Source organism: Chanodichthys erythropterus, chromosome 21 (genome assembly GCF_024489055.1).
Source record: "Chanodichthys erythropterus isolate Z2021 chromosome 21, ASM2448905v1, whole genome shotgun sequence".
Classification (NCBI taxonomy): Eukaryota; Metazoa; Chordata; class Actinopteri; order Cypriniformes; family Xenocyprididae; genus Chanodichthys; species Chanodichthys erythropterus.
The window spans coordinates 3780084-3805080 of record NC_090241.1 but is presented as its reverse complement, the minus strand read 5'-3'; the positions used below and the strand labels follow the sequence as shown (position 1 = coordinate 3805080).

At 37.2% G+C, this 24997-nt stretch overlaps 2 protein-coding genes across 2 annotated transcripts; both read left to right on the top strand.

Annotated features, from left to right (window-relative positions):
- The first annotated feature begins 342 nt into the window (after positions 1–342).
- ndufs1 (NADH:ubiquinone oxidoreductase core subunit S1) lies at positions 343–11761 on the top strand. The gene is made up of 19 exons (XM_067374901.1): positions 343–470; positions 1041–1123; positions 1240–1331; positions 1420–1527; positions 3159–3235; positions 3328–3409; positions 3522–3652; positions 4026–4211; positions 4985–5119; positions 5221–5335; positions 5447–5592; positions 7434–7562; positions 7656–7785; positions 7900–8060; positions 8194–8348; positions 8491–8666; positions 8780–8914; positions 8996–9068; positions 11439–11761. The coding sequence occupies exons 2-19, from the start codon at positions 1045–1047 to the stop codon at positions 11528–11530; spliced, it is 2202 nt and encodes a 733-aa protein (XP_067231002.1). The 5' UTR covers positions 343–470; positions 1041–1044; the 3' UTR covers positions 11531–11761.
- Positions 11762–12095: 334 nt separating this feature from the next.
- On the top strand, positions 12096–24594 carry ino80db (INO80 complex subunit Db). The gene is made up of 10 exons (XM_067374900.1): positions 12096–12881; positions 15154–15400; positions 16346–17073; positions 17155–17254; positions 19533–19745; positions 20747–20853; positions 21037–21170; positions 21254–21486; positions 21566–21723; positions 23715–24594. Exons 2-10 carry the CDS (start codon positions 15183–15185, stop codon positions 24452–24454), a joined length of 2631 nt encoding a protein of 876 aa, XP_067231001.1. The 5' UTR covers positions 12096–12881; positions 15154–15182; the 3' UTR covers positions 24455–24594.
- The last annotated feature ends 403 nt before the right edge of the window (positions 24595–24997 follow it).

The following is a 24997-nucleotide window of genomic DNA, read 5'->3' as shown; positions in this document are numbered from 1 at the left end:
CTGACGCCATGACTCCTCCCACGCTGACATATTTACAAAAAAAAATCATTTTTAACAATCATTTACGCTGGGTATGCTAAACGTAACTTTTGTAGATAATAAGGATCGCAAGATAAGCCTATCATATGTTTCACAGACACAACAATTACTGAAAAACATGTTGAGTGTATGACTTTTAACGTGAAATATGATTAGGAAACGACCGCTTTTATGAGCGGAAATGACGCATAAATGTAAAAGTTCAATATTATTATTTTAAAATGTTTTTAACATTTTACTGCATTTTTACATACATAAATGCACGCATGTGCTTTACTATAGAATAATATGATCCAATTAAATGTTTTTGTCATAAGATCGACGTAAATCGGCTATTTCCGTCATCTCTTCCGTAATCACCCGAGTGCGCACTCACAACTGAATGTACCGCAGTAACGCTGTTCTGGTCTAGAAGGCCAAATAGCGTCAAGGTAAGATTTAAAGATTGCATTTCGTCTAGATAAGAGTGTAAAGAGCTTTTTATCTGGACATTTGCTTAGTGAATAAGTGTTATCTTTATAAACGCATGCGAAACATGGGTAATTTACAGTAACGTTCTCCCTGTCCTTGAAGCCACTGTGCTGCTGAGTGTTAGCCTGCTAACTAGTGTGTATAGAATGGAAATGTCAACAGCATTTAAGTGTTTGATGTACTTTGCCTTTAGTGCAATACATAGATACATTTAAAATGGTTATTTTATGAATTCTTATGTTTATATAAACATGTAATGTTGTTGTTATAAAATCTAGGGTTTTGTAATCTTTGCCATAGGACTTAATGTACCTACTGTCAGCACTCAGCAGAGATTTATTATTAATACTGTCACTTGCACATCTAAGATCTGATTATAAAGGCTATATTGTGGCTATTTCTTTGTAATGTCCTTGTGTTTCAGAGTACTGTGGCATATTTATCCTTTGTTAACCTAGATATTATGCATTGAAATAGTGGGGATCAACATGTTACGTGTGCTTCTAATCACTTGGCATTTTCTTCTACAGCGACATGTTGCGTTTGCCAGCAGTAAGTCGGGCTTTGGCTGGGGCGGCCCATTCCAAGGGCTCCATTGCCACCACTAACAATGGTAATTTGCTGCATGCATTCCTTTATAATCTTTCAAAATCAAGTGTGATACCCATTTTTTGTGCAACTTTACTTGCTTGTCAGTTGTTTTCTCACACTAGCTTGTTTTTGTGACAGTGCGGACCTCAGTCCGGGCCTCAAGCAATATGGTTGAAGTGTTTGTAGATGGAAAGCCTGTCATGGTGGAGCCGGGGACTACTGTACTACAGGTAACGATGCAGTGATCATTTCCTTTTAATAATTCTATGCAAAGATTGTACGTTCCTTGTTGGATGTTTACATGCCGACTGTGTTTAGGCTTGTGAGAAAGTTGGTGTGCAGATTCCTCGTTTCTGTTATCATGATCGTCTGTCAGTGGCTGGTAACTGCCGCATGTGTCTGGTGGAAATTGAGAGAGCGCCGAAGGTAACGTGCATCATTCATCATTCTTAATTAGGGTTGCAAAATTCCAGGAATTTTCAAAGCTGGAAACTTTCCATGGGAATTAACAGGAATATATGGGAAAAAACAGGGAATTTGCAAAATTGGAGGTTAGCCTATAACAGGGTACTTAAATGTAGTTGAAAAGTTTTGGTTAAAACAACCAGATTTAATGCAATTTCAGTTCATTTTTTACCCTGCACGTTTCTCAGTCACATTCACACAGCACACTACTTACTGCAGGGCTATTGAGGACACACCCCCTGCATGCACTGATCATTCCCCCAGTCCATAACATGCACATTTGATCAAAAATACAGAAAAACAGTAGTATAACTATTTAAAATAATGGTTTTCTATTTTAATATACATTAAAATATAATTTATTTCTGTGATCAAAGCATCATTACTCCAGACTTCAGGGTCACATGATCCTTCAGAAATCCTTTTAATATTATGATTTGATAATTAATTAATAACTTAATAACCTGAGATACTTTTTTCAGGATTTTTGATGAATGAAAATTTAAAGAACAGCATTTATTTAAAATATAAATCTTTTGTAACAATATACACTACCATTCAAAATTTTGGGGTCAGTAATTTTTTTCTTTCTTTTTTTTGAAAGAAATTAATACTTTTATTCAGCACGGATGTGTGAAATTGATAAAAAGTGATATTAAAGTGATTTTGTTAGAAAAGATTTCTATTTTGAATAAATTCTGTTCTTTTTAACTTTTTATTCATCAAAGAATCATGAAAAAAGTATTACAGGTTCCAAAACAATATTCAGCAGCACAACTGTTTCCAACATTGATAATAACTGAGTATCAAATCAGCATATTAGAATGATTTCTGAAGGATGATATGACACTGAAATAAATAACACATAACAATTGCTGCAATAGAAATATATTTATTTTACATTTTTACTAAATTAGTTAATTAATTAATAACTGTTATTTCATGTTATGACCAAACAAAATGTTTATATTTATGTTTTTATACACAGCAAAATCCCCGGTGTTAAATCAACTCTGCTCAGATTACATATGGTCCCTCTCTATATAGTGTTAAAGTAACACTGAAGCAGAGTGAAAGTTAATTAAGTGATTCAACGCATTTATGATTGAGCATTAGTGATGAACACCTGCTGTTAACAAGCAGAATCACTGAAAAGAAACACAATAACTACAAAGGACTTCCATCCACAGCCTTAGATGAAATCAACTGAAGATAAAAGACATTAAATCTCTTAAGATCTGATTAAACAACTCCACAAACAGCATATTATCATCATATTAACTGTAACTCTGCTTCAGTGATATCTTAACTCTATGTAGAGAGGTACCATATGTTCTCTGAGCAGAGTTGATTCAACTCTGGGGATTTTGCTGTGTATGATACATTTTATATAAATATTATAAATTTATATAAATTTCCCCAAATTTCCAATTAATTCCCATAAATTCCTGTTAAGTTTCCAAATTGGAATATTGCCAAAATTCCCCAGGTTAAGTTCCCGTGAAAAAGTTTCCGGAAATTCTTTGCAACCCTATTCTTAATGCGCATTATCGAGTACTTTAAGCACGTTTTTCCCATCTGTTCTTCAACAGCCTGTTGCAGCGTGTGCAATGCCTGTCATGAAAGGGTGGAACATTTTGACCAACTCAGAGAAAACGCGTAAAGCCAGGTTTGAGAAGCAGTTTCTATATATACTTCTCACACAGAGTTGTCATCATCACATATAATATTTGTTTTTATTTCTTATTGTGCCTTTGATAGAGAGGGAGTCATGGAGTTCCTTCTTTCCAACCACCCTCTTGACTGTCCGATCTGCGATCAGGGAGGAGAGTGTGATCTGCAGGTAAGAAAAGCATTGTGTACTGCAATTTGAGAGAACTTAAGTATCTACTCAAGAATGGAAATATCCCTGATGCATTTTTTATAATCATCTTGATGTTGTGCTGTATGTATAGGACCAATCGATGATGTTTGGTGCTGACAGAAGCCGTTTTACAGAAGAGAAAAGAGCAGTGGAAGATAAAAACATCGGACCACTCATCAAAACAATCATGACCCGCTGTATACATTGCACACGTTGTGTTCGGTGGGTTGGAGATCTATTATTGTACAAGCTACATAAATGCACTAAATGTATGTTATGCAGCGCTTAACAGTATGGATTATTTTCTGATGGCCCAATTCAATTAGTAGTTTATTAGCATCAAAAATAGTAATGTTTATGTGATATCAGCACACACAAAAAATGAATTAATAATTTACTTCAATATATATTGTAATTTACTAATAATTATAATTAGATAATTTATAAAAACAGTTAGGTTTGATATATTAACAATAATATAATTTTTATAATAAGCATTACTGTCTTTTGTTATCATGTCTATTACCTGTGTTTTTAAATGGCACTAGTAATACTTCTCTTTCTACAAATATCAATTTGTTTTGTAACTTTACAGTTTTGCCAGTGAGGTCGCTGGTGTGGAGGACCTGGGAACTACAGGACGCGGCAACACCATGCAGATTGGTACCTACGTAGAGAAGATGTTCATGTCTGAATTGTCTGGTAACGTGATTGACTTGTGTCCTGTTGGAGCACTGACATCCAAACCTTACGCCTTCACTGCCCGACCCTGGGAGACCAGGTACAACCCTGAGAGAGTGTTTGCTCTCATTTGTTAATTTGTAACCTTATATTTGAGTTTTTAATATGCTGCCTTGTAACCCCTTAACTGTCACCTCCCTGTTTAAACATAGACGTGAAAATGCACTATCCTAAAAATACAGACCTAATTTTTGTCATAATATCACTTCTGTCACAAAACAATCACCAAATATGGAACCTTGAGTCTCAAATAATATGTGTGTTGTCAAGATTAGAAAAAGTTTTGATTATAAAACGGTACCGTTAACATGGTTAAGCCAATGTCTAACACTAGCTATGTTTCCATTCATCTATTTTTATGCACATTTTAGGATATTGCATTCAAAAAATGCTGTATGGAAAGGCCAAGATGTGCATAAATTCTTAAAATGCAGATAAAAAATGTATCCGACTCATTTGAGAGCACACGATTGCGTTCACACACACCAGGCATCTGAATGCAAGATAACATGACAGCGTTTATTGCGTTTTGTCTGTGTGCTCTGAGTTGCAAATAATTCATTATATGCAAAAATGATTATATACAGTGGCTTCTACTGCAGCAACTTCTTTTTTTTTTTTTTCTTAGCGCCAGTTTATCAAGAAGTGGCAATTTTGTTCTCTTCGAATAACTTATGTGATATATCAAATTTGCACACAAGTAAAGTTTTGCAACTTTGGATGAAAACATAGCTACTGACAGTTAAGGGGTTTTAATACTTAATTAAGTTAAAGTATTACATTTTTGAAAATGCAGTTCTCATGTGTCTACAGAAAGACTGAGTCCATTGATGTGCTGGATGCTGTCGGCTCCAACATTGTGGTGAGCACCAGGGGTGGTGAGGTCATGAGAATTCTGCCCCGTTTAAACGAGGATGTCAATGAGGAATGGATATCCGACAAGACCAGGTGAGCGCATAAGCTCCTAGAATATGAAAACACCTCTCTTTCTCCATTAACACACACTCATGGTTCATCTACTGTCCTGTCTCTGGCCCTCCCTCTCTCAGGTTCGCATATGATGGACTGAAGAGGCAGCGCCTGACCCAGCCCATGGTGAAGGATGCCAGTGGGCAGCTGGTTGCCACCACCTGGGAGGATGTTCTTACACGTGTGGCTGGAGCAGTGAGTGATTGCATATTATAAACTAGAATCATACATGTATCTGTTCAGTATGATATGCTTTGTCATTTGCAGACACTAGATTTCACTGGTTGTGATTTTTGTGTTTTGCAGCTCCAAGGAGTTCAGGGTTCTGAGGTAGGAGCTATTGCTGGTGGGATGGTAGATGCTGAGGCATTGGTGGCTCTGAAGGATCTTCTAAATAGGCTGGACAGTGAGACCCTCTGCACTGAGGAGATTTTCCCAATGACTGGTGCCGGGTGAGTCCTTATCCATTAAGAATCATGTCTGCCTGATTTCAGTCATAATATCTCTTCTTGATTTCAAGTAATTATTAGTGGATTTTATCTAATAACAATAATGTTACTGCAAACATCACTGTTACTATTGGTCATACCAAGGGTTAGAGATTTTCAACAAACTGCTAACTTTAAAGGGTTAGTTCACCCAAAAATGAAAATTCTGTCATTTATTACTCACCCTCATGCTGTTCCACACCCGTAAGACCTTCGTTCATCTTCAGAACACAAATTAAGATATTTTAGTTAAAATCCGATGGCTCAGTGAGGCCTCCATAGGGAGCAATGACATTTCCTCTCTCAAGATGTATAAAGGTACTAAAAACATATTTAAATCGGTTCATGTGAGTACAGTGGTTCAATATTAATATTATAAAGTGATGAGAATATTTTTGGAGTGCCAAAAATAACAAAATACGACTTATTTAGTGATAGCCGATTTCAAAACACTGCTTCATGAAGCATCGGAGCACAAGTGAATCAGTGTGTCGAATCATGATTCTGATTCACTGTGCTCTGATGCTTCCTGAAGCATTGTTTTGAAATCGGCTATCACTAAATTAGTCATTATTTTGTTATTTTTGGTGCTCCAAAAATAAGTAATAAATGACAGAATTTTCATTTTTGGGTGAACTAACCCTTTAAGGATTTGACTTGTAGCAACCATATTTCAACATGATAAAAACTGTTTTAGGTAACACTTTATTTTACATTCTCATTTTATTTTATGTAAGATGCGTCCCTGTTAAACATCTTACATGTACATAATGTATTAATAACAGTAAATTATGCATAATTTCAAGCACGTAACCCTGAACCTAACCCTAATTATATAGTAAGTAAATTACTCACTACTTATTGTATATTACACTGTAACAAGGGCAGTTTAAAAATAGTGTAACCCTACTTTGTAATGCAAGCTCACTCACTTCTTCTGAAAATGTGAAAATTGTTTCTTTTTAAAAAAATATTTAACTTCTGATAACTGGTCCTGATATTTAAGGTGCTGATTAGCTTAAAAGGATAGTTGTAAAATGTAAATCGTCATCATTTACTTGCCCTCATGTCATTCCAAGCCTGTAAGACTTTAGTTCAATTTTTTTCAACACAAATGAAGATCATTTTAAATGAACTTTTGAAAGTCTATTCCACCAAAACTTTCCAAAAAGTTTTTTATGAAAGTAATCTATCCCCCGGTTTCACAGACAAGGCTTAAGCTAGTCCTGGACTAAAATGCATGTTTGAGCTGTTTGAACTGAATGTAACTTGGACTGACATATCTTAAAATATATCAGAGCCATTGTTTTGTCTCAAGATCCCCACCAGTAATGTTTTTTTTTCCAGGGTACGTTCGTAAAAGCTACTTAAATATCCTAATAAAATATGGCTATATGAATCAAGCTGTTTAATCCAGGTCTTGAATTGCTTGAACTGATTTTAATGTAGGCTTTTATTCACATACAAACATTCATCAATTAACATTCATGAGCACAAATATGGTCAACGGCAGCTTGACACATGAAAACAAACCTCATTGGTTCTTGTGTGTCAAAAAAGAATGTTTTAGCTTCAATTAATAAGGATTAGGATATCTTTATGAACTTGTTAAAGCTTAAATGTTGGTGTAATGGACTTTCCATGGAGGTACAGAAATCTCTCCAGTCATTAGTGTTTAGAAGATGAACAAAAGTCTTATGGGTATGGAATTGGGGGCGAGTAATTGATTCCAATTTTTTTAGTGAACTATCCCTTTAATCTTACTATTTGTGATCTAAACTTATTTTGCTCTTTCGGCTCCTTAGAACCGACCTGCGCTCCAATTACCTCTTGAACAGCCGTATCACTGGCATTGAGGAGTGTGACCTTCTGCTTCTGATTGGAACAAACCCACGTTACGAGGCACCTCTCTTTAATTCACGCGTCCGCAAAAGGTAAAACCATTGAACACTCTGTTTGCAACCAGTTGAGCAGGTGTCATTTCCCTTCATACCACTTTTTTCTTTCTTTTTATACCCATTCTTCAGTTGGTTGCATAACGAGCTCCAGGTGGCCATGGTTGGTCATAAGGTTGACTTAAGCTACACTTACAACCATCTGGGTGAAACCACACAAGTTCTGCAAGAGATCGCTGCTGGAACACACCCTTTCTGCCAGGTAACATTACATACTGTTGTAATGTTGTGTTTACTTCAGGTTTTTCCTAAGCATGACAGCATCAGAAGTTGCCTCTTGAGTGCAAATTAATTGGAGTATGGTTTTGTATTTCAGGTCTTAGCCCAGGCCAAAAAGCCCATTGTAGTGGTGGGTAGCTCCTCTCTCCAGAGGGAGGATGGGGCAGCCATCTTCAATGCTGCATCCACAATTGCTCAAAATGCTCGAGCCAGCAGCAGCGTTGAGGAGGGATGGAAGGTTCTCAATGTGCTGCACAGGTCAGCTACTGCCATAAGTGTGTGTGCATAAGATCATTTCTTTTCTATATTGTTCTGTGTGAATAAAAGAATTGTGAATGTTGACCCTTTGCTTAACACAAGCACTGACCTTGTCATATACATGTGACCTCAGGGTGGCCAGTCAAGTGGCAGCCCTGGACCTGGGTTACAAGCCTGGTGTTGATGCCATCCGGAAGAACCCTCCCAAAGTACTGTTTCTCCTTGGAGCCGATGCTGGTTGCATCACCAGAGCAGATCTTCCCAAAGACAGCTTTATCATTTACCAGGGTCAGTAACCTCACTTGCCTATTTTGTATTCTATACCAGCGATTGGGAACACTTGAGTTGTGTACCTCAATCTAATGGTAAGCGGCTTGCATCCAAATACAGTATATTCTTTTGGGATTAATGGCACCACATGCTTATCCAGGTCACCATGGAGATGTAGGTGCACTCATGGCTGATGTCATCATGCCTGGAGCTGCATACACTGAAAAGTACGGCACATACGTCAACACAGAGGGCCGTGCCCAGCAGACCAGAGTGGCGGTCACTGCTCCCGGCATGGCACGCGAGGACTGGAAGATTTTGCGTGCCGTTTCTGAGGTACACTCCTTAAAACCTGTACTTTAACAATGTACAGCATATTGTACCTGAGCTATTCTTTAGATTAAAGTGTAGACTGTTCAGCACAGATTCTTATGTTTTTGTGTGCTCAGCTGGCAGGAGTCACACTGCCGTATGACAACCTGGATGAGGTAAGGAGACGGCTGGAAGAGGTCTCTCCTAACCTGGTGAGATATGATGATGTAGAGGAAGCCAATTATTTCAAACAAGCCCATGAGCTTTCAAAGGTTTGTGTTCTTCTTTTATGTAAATTATTGTTTTAGATCTGCACTAATTGAACAGTTTACTAATGTTGTCCTGTTCTTTAGGCTGTGAATCAGTCATTGCTTGCAGCTCCTATTGTCCCTCCTCAGCTCACAGTGAAGGATTTCTACATGACAGGTAGAGTAACAAATATATTATGTAAATACATTATTTACTCACCCTCAAGCCATCCTAGGTGTATATGACCATCTTCTTTCAGATGAACACAATCAAAGATATATTTAGAAATATCCTGACTCTTCCATGCTTTATAATGTGAGTAAAAGAAAGTGAAAGTGACATGACATGTAGCCAAGGATGGTGTCCCATACTCGGAATTTGTGCTCTGCATTAGTGCACACACACACACAGCAGTGAACAAACACACACACACACCCGGAGAAGTGGGCAGAGCTTGCTCAACCTTTGGGTTACATGTCTGATTCTCTAACCATTAGGCCACGGCTGCCCCCATAACTGAGTGAAAAATATCTGTATTTAAAACTTTATAAATTAAAATAACTAGCTTCCGGTAGATGACCGTACGCATACTTCGCAAGTCGACTTGCGGAGTATTGCAAACCCTGACGCAATGTATGACATAGGACAGTGTTATTTAAAGGGTTAGTTCACCCAAAAATGAAAATAATGTAATTTATTACTCACCCTCGTGCCGTTCTACACCCCTAAGACCTTCATTCATCTTCAGAGCACAAATGAAGAGATTTTTGTTGAAATCCGATGGCTCTGTGAGGCCTCCATAGGCCGTTTCCTCTCTAAAGAACCATTAATGTACTAAAAACATATTTAAATCAGTTCATGTGAGTACAGTGGTTCAATATTAACATTATAAAACAACGAGAATATTTTTGGTGTGCCAAAAAAACAAAATAACGACTTATATAGTGATGGCCGATTTCAAAACACTGCTTCAGGAAGCTCCGGAGTGTTATGAATCTTTTGTGTGGAATCAGCGGTTCGGAGCGCCAAAGTCACGTGATTTCAGCAGTTTGACGCACGATCCGAATCATGATTCGACACAAAAGATTCACTCCGAAGCTTCCTGAAGCAGTGTTTTGAAATCGGCCATCACTAAATAAGTCGTTATTTTGGCGCACCAAAAATATTCTCGTTTATATGTATATCGATTTTAGAATATAAATATATCGATATAAATATATTTAAATATATCGATTTTTAGAATATCATATTAAATGCTGGATGGCTTATGTTGATAAATGGCATGCATTAAATTTAAAACGTATTGAATGATGGAGAAAATGCTGTATTACTGTTAATAAAAATAAAGCTGCATCTGATTATGCTATGTTAGCTACTTGACAAAATAGTGTTTTTCTCTGAGGCATGGTAAAGCATGGTACTCGTAAAAAATCAAGAAAATTAGATTTAAACAATATATAAATATTGTTTAATATTATTGTATAATGTAGTAAATATTGTATAATTATATTGTTATATAATTAATATAATATATTAAACAATTTTTCTGTCTATAAATATATCAAAACAGTTGTTCCGTTGTCAATTAAGAGAAAATAAAAAGACATGTAAATATTAAAGCGTCTTTGGTGTTTCCATGGTTTCTACAAAATAAAACCGGAAACCGACGGTAACGCAGGAATGACGCAATTGACAGGCGACTCCTCACGTCCCGGAGTCTTGGTTAAAATTGCAATTTTCTCACGATTTACAAATAGTTGCAAACATTTGGGATATTGTAAGTACTCAAGTGAACAAAATATATAACACTGGCCTAGTGTTTTTTTTGGGATATTTTTACTGCAAAAATATTACATATTGCACCTTTAATATATAATTCCTAAAAAAAGTGGGTCCTGACTTAATGGACATGGGAAAATGTGGATCCATTGGTCAAACCAGCTGAGAACCAGTTGACCATAGGATGTTGGAGTATCGCAAGCTTAGACACCTCTTACGGTTCAAACAAATGGGGCTGTACAAAAAATTCAAGCTCCTCTTTTCTTAAATCAAAATCGTACAATATTTCTCTTGAAAATTTCTGTTTGAGACTTCTAATTCTTGACCAGTGTTTTGTTTTGCTCTTTTCTTTGCGGCTCTGCGTTCGTCAATCCGTCATGCATCGGGTCAGAGGTCACTCTTAGTTAATATAAAAATATCCATATTTAACTTTTACAAAAACCCATCGCTTTACTTCAGAAGGCCTTTATTAACCCCCTGGAGCTGTATGGATTATATTTATGATGGATGCATTTGGGCTTCAAAACACTACCATTATAAAGCTTGGAAGAGCTTTAAAACAATATTTGTTTTTACATAACTCTGATTTTGTTCATCTGAAAGAAGAGTCATATACACCTAGGATGGCTTGAGGGTGAGTAAATCATGGTGTAATTTTAATTTTTGGGTAAATCCTTTTAAGTTTTTATGTGTGAATACATTGCTGTAACCTAGTGTATGTCTTTGAAACTGTTGTTTACCATTGCCTTCGGTTGTCTTCCTCTACAGACCCCATTAGCAGAGCCTCTCAGACAATGGCCAAGTGTGTGAAAGCTGTGACAGAGGGAGCAGCCGCAGTTGATGAGCCCTCAATTTGTTAAAACTCCTTCAGGCACACCAATCTTTCCATAGTATCGCACACAAAAGTAGTCATCGTCAAGTACATGTACAAACACATACCTGCAGTTTAGCATACTTTGCTGTTTGTCTCTTGTGTGTTGTATAGACAGAGCAGCAAAATGTGTGAAATGATTTTTTCCCTCATATTTAAATAGGCTTTGAAGGGTGTTGTAAAGTTTTCATTCCCGTGATTAGGCTGAATGAGGTCTGCTTTGTTTTGGAAAGCTCTTATTATGATAAATAAAAATGTATTATATCAATATACTATTGTCACTGTTCACATTGCTGGTTTAAAATATTTAATTTAGAAATAAATTAAATTATTGGTTCATTTAGAAGCATGGACGGAAGTGCAAAGAGAAATTGCTTTCTAAAATAAGCATATTGATTGATTTTCCTTCTTTAATAATGTTGGCAATGTAAATTGCTCTGAAAATAAATATGAAAGTATTTTTTCCCTACCATGTCAGGATCATGCTAGCATTACTGACTGAATAGGATTGATAGGGGGCAACACTTCTAAATCTCTTTACACCCAGTAACACCTGCTTCAGAGTTTATATCACAAGTCTGGTCGCCTTGATAATATTTATTGACAGCAACATAAGGAAAATATGACTGGCAATAATGTTATCACCGCACGTGAGATTGCACTGAATTTGAAGTTGGTGATGTCATTCCAGGCATGGATGAGACGCGTGAGAGGAGGCTGTCGGAAAAGACTTTGGGGGAGATCCCTCAAAACTTGATATCAATGACTGCGGCTTAAGTAAAACTTCACGCCGGCCCGAACACTTCTGACAGCTGGAGACTCAAATGTTAAATCTATATAATGTGTTTGTGAGATCTGTCATCTTTCTAAAAGCCGACAATGAACATACAAAGTTGAATTCCAAAATGGTTGCAGAGGTTGTTGTTGCACTGTTGGCTGTTGTCATGTCCCCCCAGTGCCTGTAGTTGTGCTGTAAGAAGCCTCGCATCCGATGACTAAACCAACACCCCCTTCTCTTTGTGTACGGCTAGTTTTATTTCTATAATCGACAAAGATGTGCCAGTAGGATTCGTACAAAATTATATCCACGCGTTAAAAAACTAAATCTGCTAGCGTTAAGTGCACAGGTAGAGGCGGAATATCCCCACTGAGAGTAATAGCCGTCGACCGTATGAGAAGATCAGCGTAGCTTGTTTAGCACAGGCCGCAGTGATCGGAGGCTGAGCTGCTGCCGGGAAGCAACGGACTCAAGTAAAGGCGGAAGGCCGCTTAACACGCACTGCAAGGCGGGTGCCTCGTTACTCGACTCGGGGGGATTCGGGAAGTTTCACAGGCCAACGGTAACTACGAATTGCGCAGAAATAAAGGAATGTTTGTCGTCAAAATGTGTATCTGATATCACAATTTCTTGTAATATTATTAAAACGCAAACTCATGAAACTAACCAAAATTTACCTGATAAATAAAACCACGAAACTTTAATCGACAACGCGTATTCTCGTTTGACAGGTATTTTGCTTATTATCGATCCTGAGCGTCACTCGCGATTAAAAAAAATATTCCGACGACCTTTATAAAGTTTTAAAATACGTTCAAAATATTTGCACGACGCAACGAAGAAATAGTTTCTGCCGCTCTGATTTTGACCGTATCTTTCGCAAAAAATAATTAAATTGTTACTTCAGGCGCAACACCCAGCTTGCTCAATCCTTGCCTCAAAAGTAACTGATAGTGCTGCCCAAGTACATGATAGAGTAGTAGGCGGGTTGTCCACCGTCCCCTTGCGTTTTCAAAGTTGCTTTGCATGTCAAACGTATTGTACTATGCCCAAACACTTCTACAAGCAAACGTTTTATGATTTAGTGTTTCACCTGCTAAAAGCTCTGCTTACACCTGCTGTTTTTCTCAAGTGTCATTGATGGCTTGTGCTTTTCCTTCTTCCTGTCACTTTAATATTTAATGGTTTGAGCTGTTTATGCTGAGCTGCCTACACACTGCATACTTTCATGAGTGCTTTGAAATTTGTTAGGTGTTGGAGGTGACTGTGCAACAAAAAGCTATTTTAAATCGTATGTCACTTGAGCTGCCGATAACCGAGTGTGTCATCTTTACATTCATGGCTGTATAGTCAGTACAGATGCATAACCTTTATAGTTTTGTATACATTGGTGAGTGCTAGAAACTCACTATAAAGGAGAACAATAATAATGGAAGAGCTAGAAAAGCAAACTATACAGTTAGGGCTTTCTGCAATTGAGGGTAACAAAATTAAAGGATTAGTCCACTTTTAAATTACATTTTCCTGATAATTTACTCACCCTCATGTCATCCAAGATGTTCGTGTCTTTCTTTCTTTCTTCAGTTGAAAAGAAATTAAGGTTTTTGATGAAAACATTCCAGGATTATTCTCCTTATAATGGACTTCAATGGACTCCAGACGGTTGAAGGTCAAAATTACAGTTTCAGAGCAGCTTCAAAGAGCTTTAAACGATAGCAGACGAGGAATAAGAGTCTTATCTAGAGAAACGATCTGTCATTTTTGAAAAATATTTTAATGTATATGCTTTATATAAACAAACGATCACCTTCTAAGTGCTTCCGCCAAAACCGCATTTCCGTATTCTCCAAAAAGTTTATGCTGTATGTTTACGCTCTACTTATGGAATGAACGCAGCGCCAGTTACATTTTTTTTTCCATAAGTAGAATAGGGAAGGCGTAGGACATACAGCGTAAACTTTTTGGAAATGCGGTTTTGGGGGAAGCACTTAGAAGGCGATCATTTGTTTATATAAAGCATATACATTTACATTTTTTTCAAAAATGACCAATCGTTTTGCTAGATAAGACCCTTATTCCTCGTCTGGGATCGTTTAAAGCTCTTTGAAGCTGCACTGAAACTGTAATTTTGACTTTCAACTGTTTGGTGCCCATTGAAGTCCATTATAAGGGGAATAATCCTGGAATGTTTTCATCAAAAACTTTAATTTCTTTTCGACTGAAGAAAGAAAGACATGAACATCTTGGATGACATGAGGGAGGGTTATTTGAAAGTGGACTAATCCTTTAATATTATATTAAAAGCTGGAATACACTACATTGAAGAGATTTTAAAGCACTAGGCGTTATACTTCCCGACTTTGTAAATGTTACAGAGAAAACCGGAGCATCACACATGACTTTAAAGTCATTCTGAACACAACAAACTAATTTAGAAACATGCACCCAATTGCAAGGAGATGAATAACAACTGAAAACAATGTTTAAAATCAAAATATCAAAGATGTTCCTCGATGGAATCATCATCTGAAGCTAAAGAAATCAGGACCTGTGCCCATCATACACTACATCATACTTTCTGTGAAAGACAAAAACAAATGCCCAAAATCTGCAGACTGACAACTATCATCGACTTCTCCAGACTGAAAAATGTGGCAAAAATCTGGACCAAACTCATGTAGTGTATTTCAGCCTTAAAAATATAGTGCAAAAATTGTACAAAAATATATAACATTTAAATAATTTTTAAAATGTGCACTCCAAAAGAAGCTGAATTTGACTTTTGGTAGTCGACTCACATACGGATTCACATACCGTTTTTATTTTTTCATCAGCTGATGTTCCGTAGAGTTCCAGCCCTGGGATGTATGAAGGCAAACACATCCACTACTCGGAGGTGGACCACAAGCCTCTGTGTTCATATAGTCCAAAGCTTTGCAAGCAGCGCAGGCTCAATGGATATGCTTTCTGCATCCGCCATGTGCTTGAGGACCGGACCGCTCCCTTCAGGCAGTGCGAATATGTAGCCAAGTACAATAGCCAGCGCTGCACCAACCCAATTCCCAAGGCTCATGACCGCAAGTAAGTTTGTGTATTAACAAATGTTTAACCCTTGTGCGTCAAAGTTACATATAGGTCCATAGAGGACAAAAAAAGGGAGCACAGACTTAAGTTTGATCTCATTTTAAAGAAGCCCCTTGGCAGGTTATTGTTGAAGTTTATGAACATTATTTTATATAAAATCTTGATTTTATGAATCATGTTGAACTCTAAAACTGTTAGAAAAGCAAAGCCATAAATCTAAACAAGTTGTGTTCCAAATTTGAGGTTGATATCTCAAAAAATGAGCTTTCAGTAAGATTTTGTTTGGGCGCAGTACCAAACTTTCCCCATTAGATGCCAGCAAAGCTCCACTGGTACACACAGTGTTTGAATTTGTGATTTGAAGTTTTTCTCTCTCAAATATTACACACACACAATTTTTTTATCACACACATGCAAACCACACTCTGACATCACACCAACACACCCACACAATTATAGCTGCATAATTTTCCCATTTGGCTCTATAATATGCAGAAGCAGAAAACAGGAATAAAGCGAGTATTTGCTTTATAGGCCAAATCTGAAAAAAAGCCACCATCTGGTTAAAAAATAGTAAACATTTAAATTTTGAAGCCTTGCCAACAGAATGAAAGCCTATTAACAAAGATTGCATCATTTTTTTTATAGTTAAATGGCCCTGGGATTAAAAATTGCAGTTTTAATGGAGAGGTTTTTGTCCTTAAGATCCTGAGTGGAGCTATTTTGTGTACCTAGTGTAAAATAGATTTATTAAAGGAAATGGGGGTGAAATAGTAAAATTCCAATAAAAATACACACCTGTGCCAAAATTTATGTAGTTGGCATTAACACAGGCAAATTGATCAAAAGAGACAAAAATGTCAATTAGGTCGCACAAGGGTTAAATAAAAGATGTGCATAATAGTGCATAAGAGTACTGAAAACAATCTGCTTGTCTTTTAGGTATTGTAATAGTCACCTTCAGGTTATGGGTGTCCTCCCCAAGAAGGAGCGGAAGAAGAAACAAGATACCATTGAGTCTTTGGCCCTCAAAATTACCGTTCCATCCCTGGCTCTGAAAGCTCACAACGGTCTTGAGCTTTTACCTCCATCCCCACCACCCTCTCTGGCTTGTCTAGATCCCTTTGCCTTTTGCAGGGGAGAAAAAATGTTAAAATCAAGTGGCACATTCCTGAAGAAACCCCAAGAAAGCCAAGCTCTGAACCATAAGCAGAAACAGCAAGATCACAGTGTGGATCCAGCCTTCCCAAACCATCTCAGAACATCTTCTCTTTCTTCAACCCTTCCACATCCTTGCCTCCCTCCTCCACAGACCGGAAGAACCACACAAACACCCATAGTTCCCTCTTCGCCTCACGCTGCAACCCTACAAACCTCGACTGTTCGTTCAGGTTCATTATTCAAAACCTCATCGACACTTCCGGACAGCCATCAGGGCTCAATAGACACGGCTTCAACTGATAACAAAATTAAAATGGACCTTAATCATGCTTTTGATAAAAAGGTTGCCCCTGCAGTTTCGGGGATGGCACCAAGCCGTGATGACATACACAGACGATTAATAAAAATGCGCTCAGTTGCTATGCAGCAACAAACTCCATGTTTGCAAAAGTTTCATAGATTGATGGACCAACACAAGGGGAGGTACCAAGACCTGAATCCACAATTAGGTAGGTAATTTTGACCTGAGATTTTGACATTTAAAAATTAATTTAGCTTTAGTTTGTTTTAAAATACAGCATGTGTTTTAGGGCTTGACTTGTCAGAAGACAGTGAAGAGGAAGATGGAGACTTGGGGAAACTAGTGTCGTATCAGTGCCAGAGACTACAAGAGAAGCACTTTGAGGAAAGGTACAGTAATCCATCAGTCTGACAATCATCCATCCACCACCTAATTTATTGCTAAACGAAAAGATTAACCCACATTATAATGCAGATTTCTGGAATACTTGATTCTGATTGGTCAATTGTGGTATTCTACAACTTCTTGTTTCATTCCATGGCTTCTTTCTCGCATAATAGAATAATTTACTCTCAAATCAATATTTATGTACTCCTTTCACACAAAAGGGTAAGGTACAAATAGAATATGGACTTTCAATTGGTTCAGTGATCTTTTAAAGTAATTTTTGGAAGGTAAAATCTAGAGCAGTGGTTATCAACCTTTTTGACTCCAAGGCCCTCTATTGTCCACAGCAATTTTTGAAGGCCTGACATTCCTAGATTGTGTAAATTCAATTGCAAGATTCCAGAATTTGAATGTTCCCACTGTTTTTAACCAAAGAAGTTACATGACTTTTCCAGTTGTTCATTATGTACTGGATAAGGATCATGATTTTTAAGAATATTTTTGCTAATTTCTTCTCGATAAAATATTTTAGAACTTGGCATACTGTAAATACAAATGTATACAAAATGATTATTCATTATGAAATGCCAATTTAAAAAAAAAAAAGACATTTTCAGGTCTAGAAAACACCTAAAATTAGGCTTCCTAAAAAATCTAAATTTTTTCAAGACTGTGGGAACCCTGGTTCTTTGAAGAAAAGAAAAAAACAGTTGTTGAGAGGGTGAAATAAAATAAGAAATATCTTGTGTTTTTATTGTTTTGCTTGTTTTGTCTCATTTTAAATCATTTTTAGGCATGGGTTCCCAAACCTTTGCATGCTCTGAGTCTGACCCACATAGAGTAAATAGTGGTGTGTGTGTATATATATATATATATATATATCACTACCGCTCAAAAGTTTGGGATCGGTAAGATTTTTAATGTTTTTAAAAGAAGTTTCGTCTGCTCACCAAGGATGCATTTACATAATTAAAAATACAGTAAAAACAGTAATATTGTGAAATATTATTACAATTTAAAATGACTGTTTTCAATTTGAAAATATTTTAAAATAATTAAAAGTAATTTATTCTTGTGTTGGCACTTGGCAGAGCTGAATTTTCAGCATTGTTAATCCAGTCTTCAGTGTCACATGATCCTCCAGAAATCATTCTAATATGCTGATCTGCTGCTCAGGAAACATTTATTGTTTACAATTGTACAAAATATTTGTGTACAATATTTTTTTTTCAGGATTATTTGATGAATAGAAAGTTCAAAAGAACAGTGTTTATTTGAAATCTAATCTTTTGTAACATTATAAATGTCTTTACTGCCACTTTTGATTGATTTAATGCATCCTTGCTGAATAAAAGTATTCATTTCTTTAATTTCTTTAAAAAAAAAATAACTAAAAATTCTTACTGACCCCAAACTTTTGAACGGTAGTGTATAATGCTACAGAAGCTTTGTATTTCAGATAAATGCTGTTCTTTTGAACTTTCTATTCATCAAGGAATCCTGAAAAAAAAAAAGTACACAACTGTTTTCAACATTGAAAATAATCATAAATGTTTCTTGAGCAGCAGATCAGCATATTAGAATGATTTCTGAAGGATCATGTGACACTGAAGACTGGAGTAATGATGCTGTAAATTCAGCTTTGATCAAAGGAATAAATTACTTTGTCAAATATATTCAAATAGAAAACAGTTATTTTAAATTGTAATCATTTTTCACAATATTACTGTTTTTACTGTATTTTTAATAAAATAAATTAAGCGTTGGTGAGCAGACGAAACTTCTTTTAAAAACATTAAAAATCTTACCGATCCCAAACTTTTGAGCGGTACTGTATATATATATATATATATATATATATATATAATATATATAATCTTAATCTTAATCTTAATGGCAAAAAGTGTTCCAATCACCTTGAATTTGATTTATGTATGTATGTATGGGTGCAGTGATATTATTTATGTGGAACTTCAGGTCAGTTCTTTCAATGTGACTCTTTTTAACGCTTCATTTAAAGAACCGACCGATAAGTCATTTGTTTTGTGCTGTATGTTTGTTTTTTCGGTGCTAGAAATACTGCAGTGATCCGTGACACACTTACTCTAAATAAAAGTTATGACCACCAACGTACTTGTTTATTGAATTTGAAAAGTTCTGTTTTCATATTCTTGCATGGCATGAATATGAATGCTTATTTCCACTCTGTGACCCACCAGTGTATCACAACGCACAGTTTGAAAACTGCTGATCTAGAGAATTCTCTTTCCCGTCTCACAGTGCCAGCAGTTCCCGTGCTGAGCGTTTGGCAGGCTTCTGCTCATACCTGAGACAAAAACACACGCACCTTTGCAGGGAGCAGAGGGGCTTCAGGAGAGAGAGGAGATCCCAGCATGCCCTTCGTAAAGCCCTGCTGCAGGCAGCAAGAGAGGAACCTCACCACACCGCACAGCTTATTCAGGAACAACATAAAGAGACCTCCACACCCTCCAGGTAAAAACACACATGCATTAGGGGTGCAACGACACATTGACATATATAAAATAACTAACGAAATGATGTATTGATGCGATGCATAAAATATCAATAACCTTTCAACGACTAGAGTTAAAGAGAATCTATTATGCTTTTTTATATTTTTAACTTCCTTTAGTGTGTAATGTTGCTGTTTGAGCATGAAAAAGATCCGCAAAGTTACAAAGTCTAGTCCAAAGGGAGGTATTCTCTATATCAGTAAGCACTGTTTATGAACTTCCTGAAATGTTTTCTTCTGGGAATGTACACGTCACAATATTCCTCATAATCCCCTTCCAGGGCATATACAAAAAAAAGGGGACGGGGCCTGACGAGATTGAGGTTGAGTTGAGTTTGTAGTGTTTTTACACCCCAGACCTAATTATGGTTATGGTAAGGGGCGTGACATTTCCGAAACACACTCAAATCGGTTGACCAATCACAACACACTGATCCAGCTGACCAATCCGAGCACATTGTGTTTTTGGTAGGAGGGGCTTCATAGAGAAGGAAATAAACAGGGGTGCGTTTCCCGAAAGCATCGTTAGTTAACTATGTTCATAAGTCCCATTGAACTCTATTGGTAACGACGGAACTTGCAACCATAATTTGCAACAATGCAAAATATGTGAAAAATAAGGTTTTCAAGCATGAAAACGTATTCTAATAGAACCCAGAAACAAAATCAAGACTTCGTAAAAGAGCATAATAGGTCCTCTTAAAAAAAAAAAAAAAAACTAGTAACTGGTAAAAAAGGCATATAATATCTTAAAAATTGATATATCAATCGCAGGCCCCTAAATCTTATCAATTCTTAATCATATCTCCTCAAGATTTGGCCTAAATCCCTGTATCCTATTGCTGGCTAAGAGAATCAATACCAGATCGATGAAGTATTGTGATGAAATGTCCAATTTACACCCCTTAAAAGTGCTCGACATGTGTTCATGTTGCAGTGTTCTTATGTTCTGATTCCACAGCACTGCAGTACCATTGGCTGGAGATGACTCAGGTTTGTGTTTGGCTATCGTGAAAGGTGAAGACTGCAGAAATTCAGCCTTACCGTTCACCAGGCACTGCTTTCAACGTATCCTCTCAAAGTTTATATTCTTTGAATCAGTCAGAACAACTCAAATGAAGCTATGGAACAATAGCAGACTGCTTTTGGCTGTTCGTCTGCATTCAGAATGATTTCAACAAACCATCTGCTTTGGTGATTGACTAAAGTTTTACGCGTTCCCTGTGTTGTGTCCTTAATGGTACTCCTTAGATATCCTTCAGAACCGTTCACAGCAGCTGTTCTCAAGCTGCACCGCTCGCTTTGCAGATGGAGCTCAGTGTTCCATTCCTGTCTTTGACATCACGCACCAGACGCCACTTTGTGATGAGCACGCCAAGAAAATGGTGAGACAAAGGACAATTTCATTGTGTAATAAGCTTTTGCTAGTAACTAATTTAACCTTGTGTGCTCTAATGGTGCTTTACAGGACAATTTCCTTCGAGGTGATATCAGCCGGAGAACGTACCACCACCACCAGCAGATTCAGCGGCACAGGCCACTGAAGAAAGCCAAGCCTCCAGCACTCAGTAAGAAGCATAAGAAGAAAGGCAAGCGAGGAGCACCAAAGCGCCCTCAGAAGCCCATTCCTCCCGCGCTGCCCCAGGGTAACCTGGGAATGCCTTCCATTTTGTGCCTGCCCACTCAGCCTTCTGGCATAAGGTGAAAGCCGAGTGTGTTTATGTGTGTGTCTGTGTGTGTGTCTGTGAATGCACACTCATCGTCATTGTGTGTTTTGCAGGAGCCCTTTAACTCCTGATTTAAGTGCAGATGAATTTCCAGATGACATCACCAATGACATCAGTGACATTCCACATGACCTAGAGTTGAATCAGGAGGATTTCTCAGATGTTCTCCCGCGACTCCCGGATGACCTGCAGGACTTTGATCTTTTCGAAGGTAATGGTGCTGTAATTTTAGGGCAGGGAATCGATACAGATTTCCAAATTTGATTTGATTCTGACTCATGTCTGTATATTTGAGTTATAATGTCCATGTTGCTTAAAAAGTGTTATATTCTCTTTATTTATTCATTTATTCATCAAGGAAATTAAAATTGTGTATCAGGGCCCAATCTATGCAGTTACATTCCTATGTTAGTTATTATATAAACATAACCAAAAAGTTGGTAATGTGTAAAACTATCAAAAAATTATAAACTCATGAACACTTAATGTATAATATACCACTGTATTATATATAAATTACAATATAAATATATATATATATATATATATATATATATTACACTACTATTTAAACGTTCGCGGTCAGTAAGTTATTTTAATGTTTTTAAAAGAAGTCTCTTATTTTCACCAAGGCTGCATTTAGTTTATCCAAAATACAGTAAAAACTACAGAAGAGGATTAGGGCCAAGCAATAATAAAAAAATAAAACCACCTCGAGATTAAAGTTGTTAAATTCAAGAAAAAACTTGTTAAATTTCGAGAAAAAAGTTTAAATAAAATGTTGAGAATAAACTCGTTAAATTACGAGAAAAAACTCGTCAAATTTCAAGAAAAAAGTTGAGATAAAATGTTAATAAACTTGTTAAATTACGAGAAAAAAGTTGAGATAAAATATTGAGAATAAAGTAATTAAATTACGAGAAAAAAGTCGTTAAATTATGAGAACAAATTTTGTTAAATTATGAGAAAAAAAGTCATTAAATTTTGAGAAAAAAAATCAAGATAAAATGTTGATAATATAGTCATTAAATTACGAGAAAAAAGTCGTTAAATTACGAATTTGTTCTCATAATTTAACGACTTTTTTCTCGTAATTTAATGACTTTATTCTCAAAATTTAACAACTTTAATCTCGAGATGGTTTTATTTTTTTATTATTGCTTGGCCCTAATCCTCTTCCATTATTACAATTTAAAAAGCTGTTTTCTGTTTTAATGTATTTTAAAATGTAATTTACTCCTGTGATGGAAAACTGAATTTTCAGCATCATTACGCCAGTCTTCAGTGTCATGTTATCTAAACAGTTGTGCTGCTTAATATATTTTGGAAACCATGACACAATTCTTTGCTGAATTTAAAATTCAACAACATTTGAGAAATAGAAAACTTTTGTAACGTTATTAATGTCTTTACTGCCTCTTTTGATCAATTTAATGCATTCTTCCTGAATAAAAGTATTAATTCCCTTCAAAAAACAAACAAAAAAGACTTTCTGACCCCAAACTTTTGAACAGTATGTATTTATAAATCATATTTGAAACTGTATCAAATATTCCATCACTAACAGTAATAACGTAATTCAGAGAAGGATCCATCAAACGGATTCAAAAGGTAACTCTTGAGTTTGTGTCTTTCTGAATAAATCATTAAGATGACAGAAAGAGTCAGTTGTTGGTGACTGAGAGACTACATTGTTTTCAATGTTTCACAAGACCTGTTTTTTTTTTTGCTTTTTTATGCTTTTATTTTGTGTTTTTTCTGTAAATTTGGTATAAATATGATCTCTTTTCATACTTCGGTACCAAGTCGGTACTGAAATTTTAAAAATGTGACGATACCAGCATTTTCCCCTAGCATTTTGAGCACTGAGTGTATTCTTAAACACCTCTGATTGGCCATTGTGTTCACATGCTCAACAGATATGTCTGTGATTGGCTACAATGATCAGCACTTCAAAAACATGTTGTAAATGGACATCACCTGCTTTCAAACGCTCCCGTGTGTATCTGTGTAAGCACTGTGAGCGACAAAGATGTCTGTTTTTGAAGCGTTGATCATCGTAGCCAATCTCAGACATATCTGTTGAGCGCGTGAACACAATGGCCAATCAGAGGTGTTTAATAATCCGCTCAACAGCACTCACAATGCTCTGGGAAATGCTGGTATCAAATTGTGATAATTCATGTTTATTTGTCATTACAGGTAAGAACAGTGAGCTGCTGCCCACCTCTGAGGAAGCCGAGGAATTGGTTCGCGTTCTGCAGGCCATGAGCTCGTACCCAGAATCCCTTGCATGTCTAAGCGGAATGGCTGAGCTTGGTCCCGTAGAAGGGGTAGATTGTCGTAGCATGCCGGGGGGAGTCGTGGATCTACTGAGTGCGCGGCTATCTGCTGAGACTCTTTCCAGCCTGGAGCTGGACCCCAGTCTGCTCCCCACATCAGAAGATGCTTTTCCCCCATCACCTCCATCACCACAGCCCCCTCTGACTCCTCCATCCTCTGTGGGACATCTCACAGACAGCGCATACCCACAGAGACAACCTCATCTTCTAGCTAAGATGGATACCTCCAAAGCAGGTCTGAGCGATCTGCCCCTTGGCAAGGACGAGGACATCTCTCATGGCTCCTGGGGCGTTCTCGCCCTTCCCCTCAGCGACTCCTCACAGTTTCACAGCCTTATTGCCTCGGACGGCCTGCTGATGTCCACAGCCCTCTCAACGCCAATGACCCCCGTGCCCTCAGCCCCCTGTCAGCCCAGTTCGGCCCTCTCGGCTTTGCATCAGAGCAGCCAAACTGTCCCCGCCACTCGCTCCACACCCTCACCCTCGTCACCGACGTCCCAAACCAAGCACCTTCTCCCCCCACTGTTCAATCACTGTGGGATCCCAGCAGACTTACAGCCGCATCACAGTACACCGGCGCCCCCAATGGACCAGGCCTGAACTGCAGGCAGAACCAATTATTTGCTACAGTCACAGTGTTCAGGGATCATGTTGCAGGTGATTTTTTCTTTTCTTTTTCCAAATGTCAGGGTCATTGTGTCTGTCTCCTTAGTCCTCTGCATCTTTTCCCCTCACAAAGAAAGAACATCAAGCAATAAATTACCTTGTTGGCGTAAAATAGTTGCTTTTTTAAAGCAAACATAGATGGATTTTAGCCATGAATATCACTTGTATCCTTAAACACATATTTAATATATTTATAGAGTAGCAGTCTGCACAACTAGTTTTATTGATGAGTGAAAATGTGTGGTAACTGGTGAAAATGTGGTTCTTGTTTAGAGGTAATGGGCAAGTTTGTCAGTGGCAAACACAAGGAGAAAGGTGTCATGGTTGTATCACTATTTTGTCCCGTGTGATGATTAAAAAACTCATTGTTTTGGCAGATGGTGTTTATGTGCTTTTAGTAGCCGTTAAACTACGGGGTCTTGCTCTGAGTGTAAGTGCCTGCCATAAAAGCTGTATAACACCTTTATAATTAGTGTA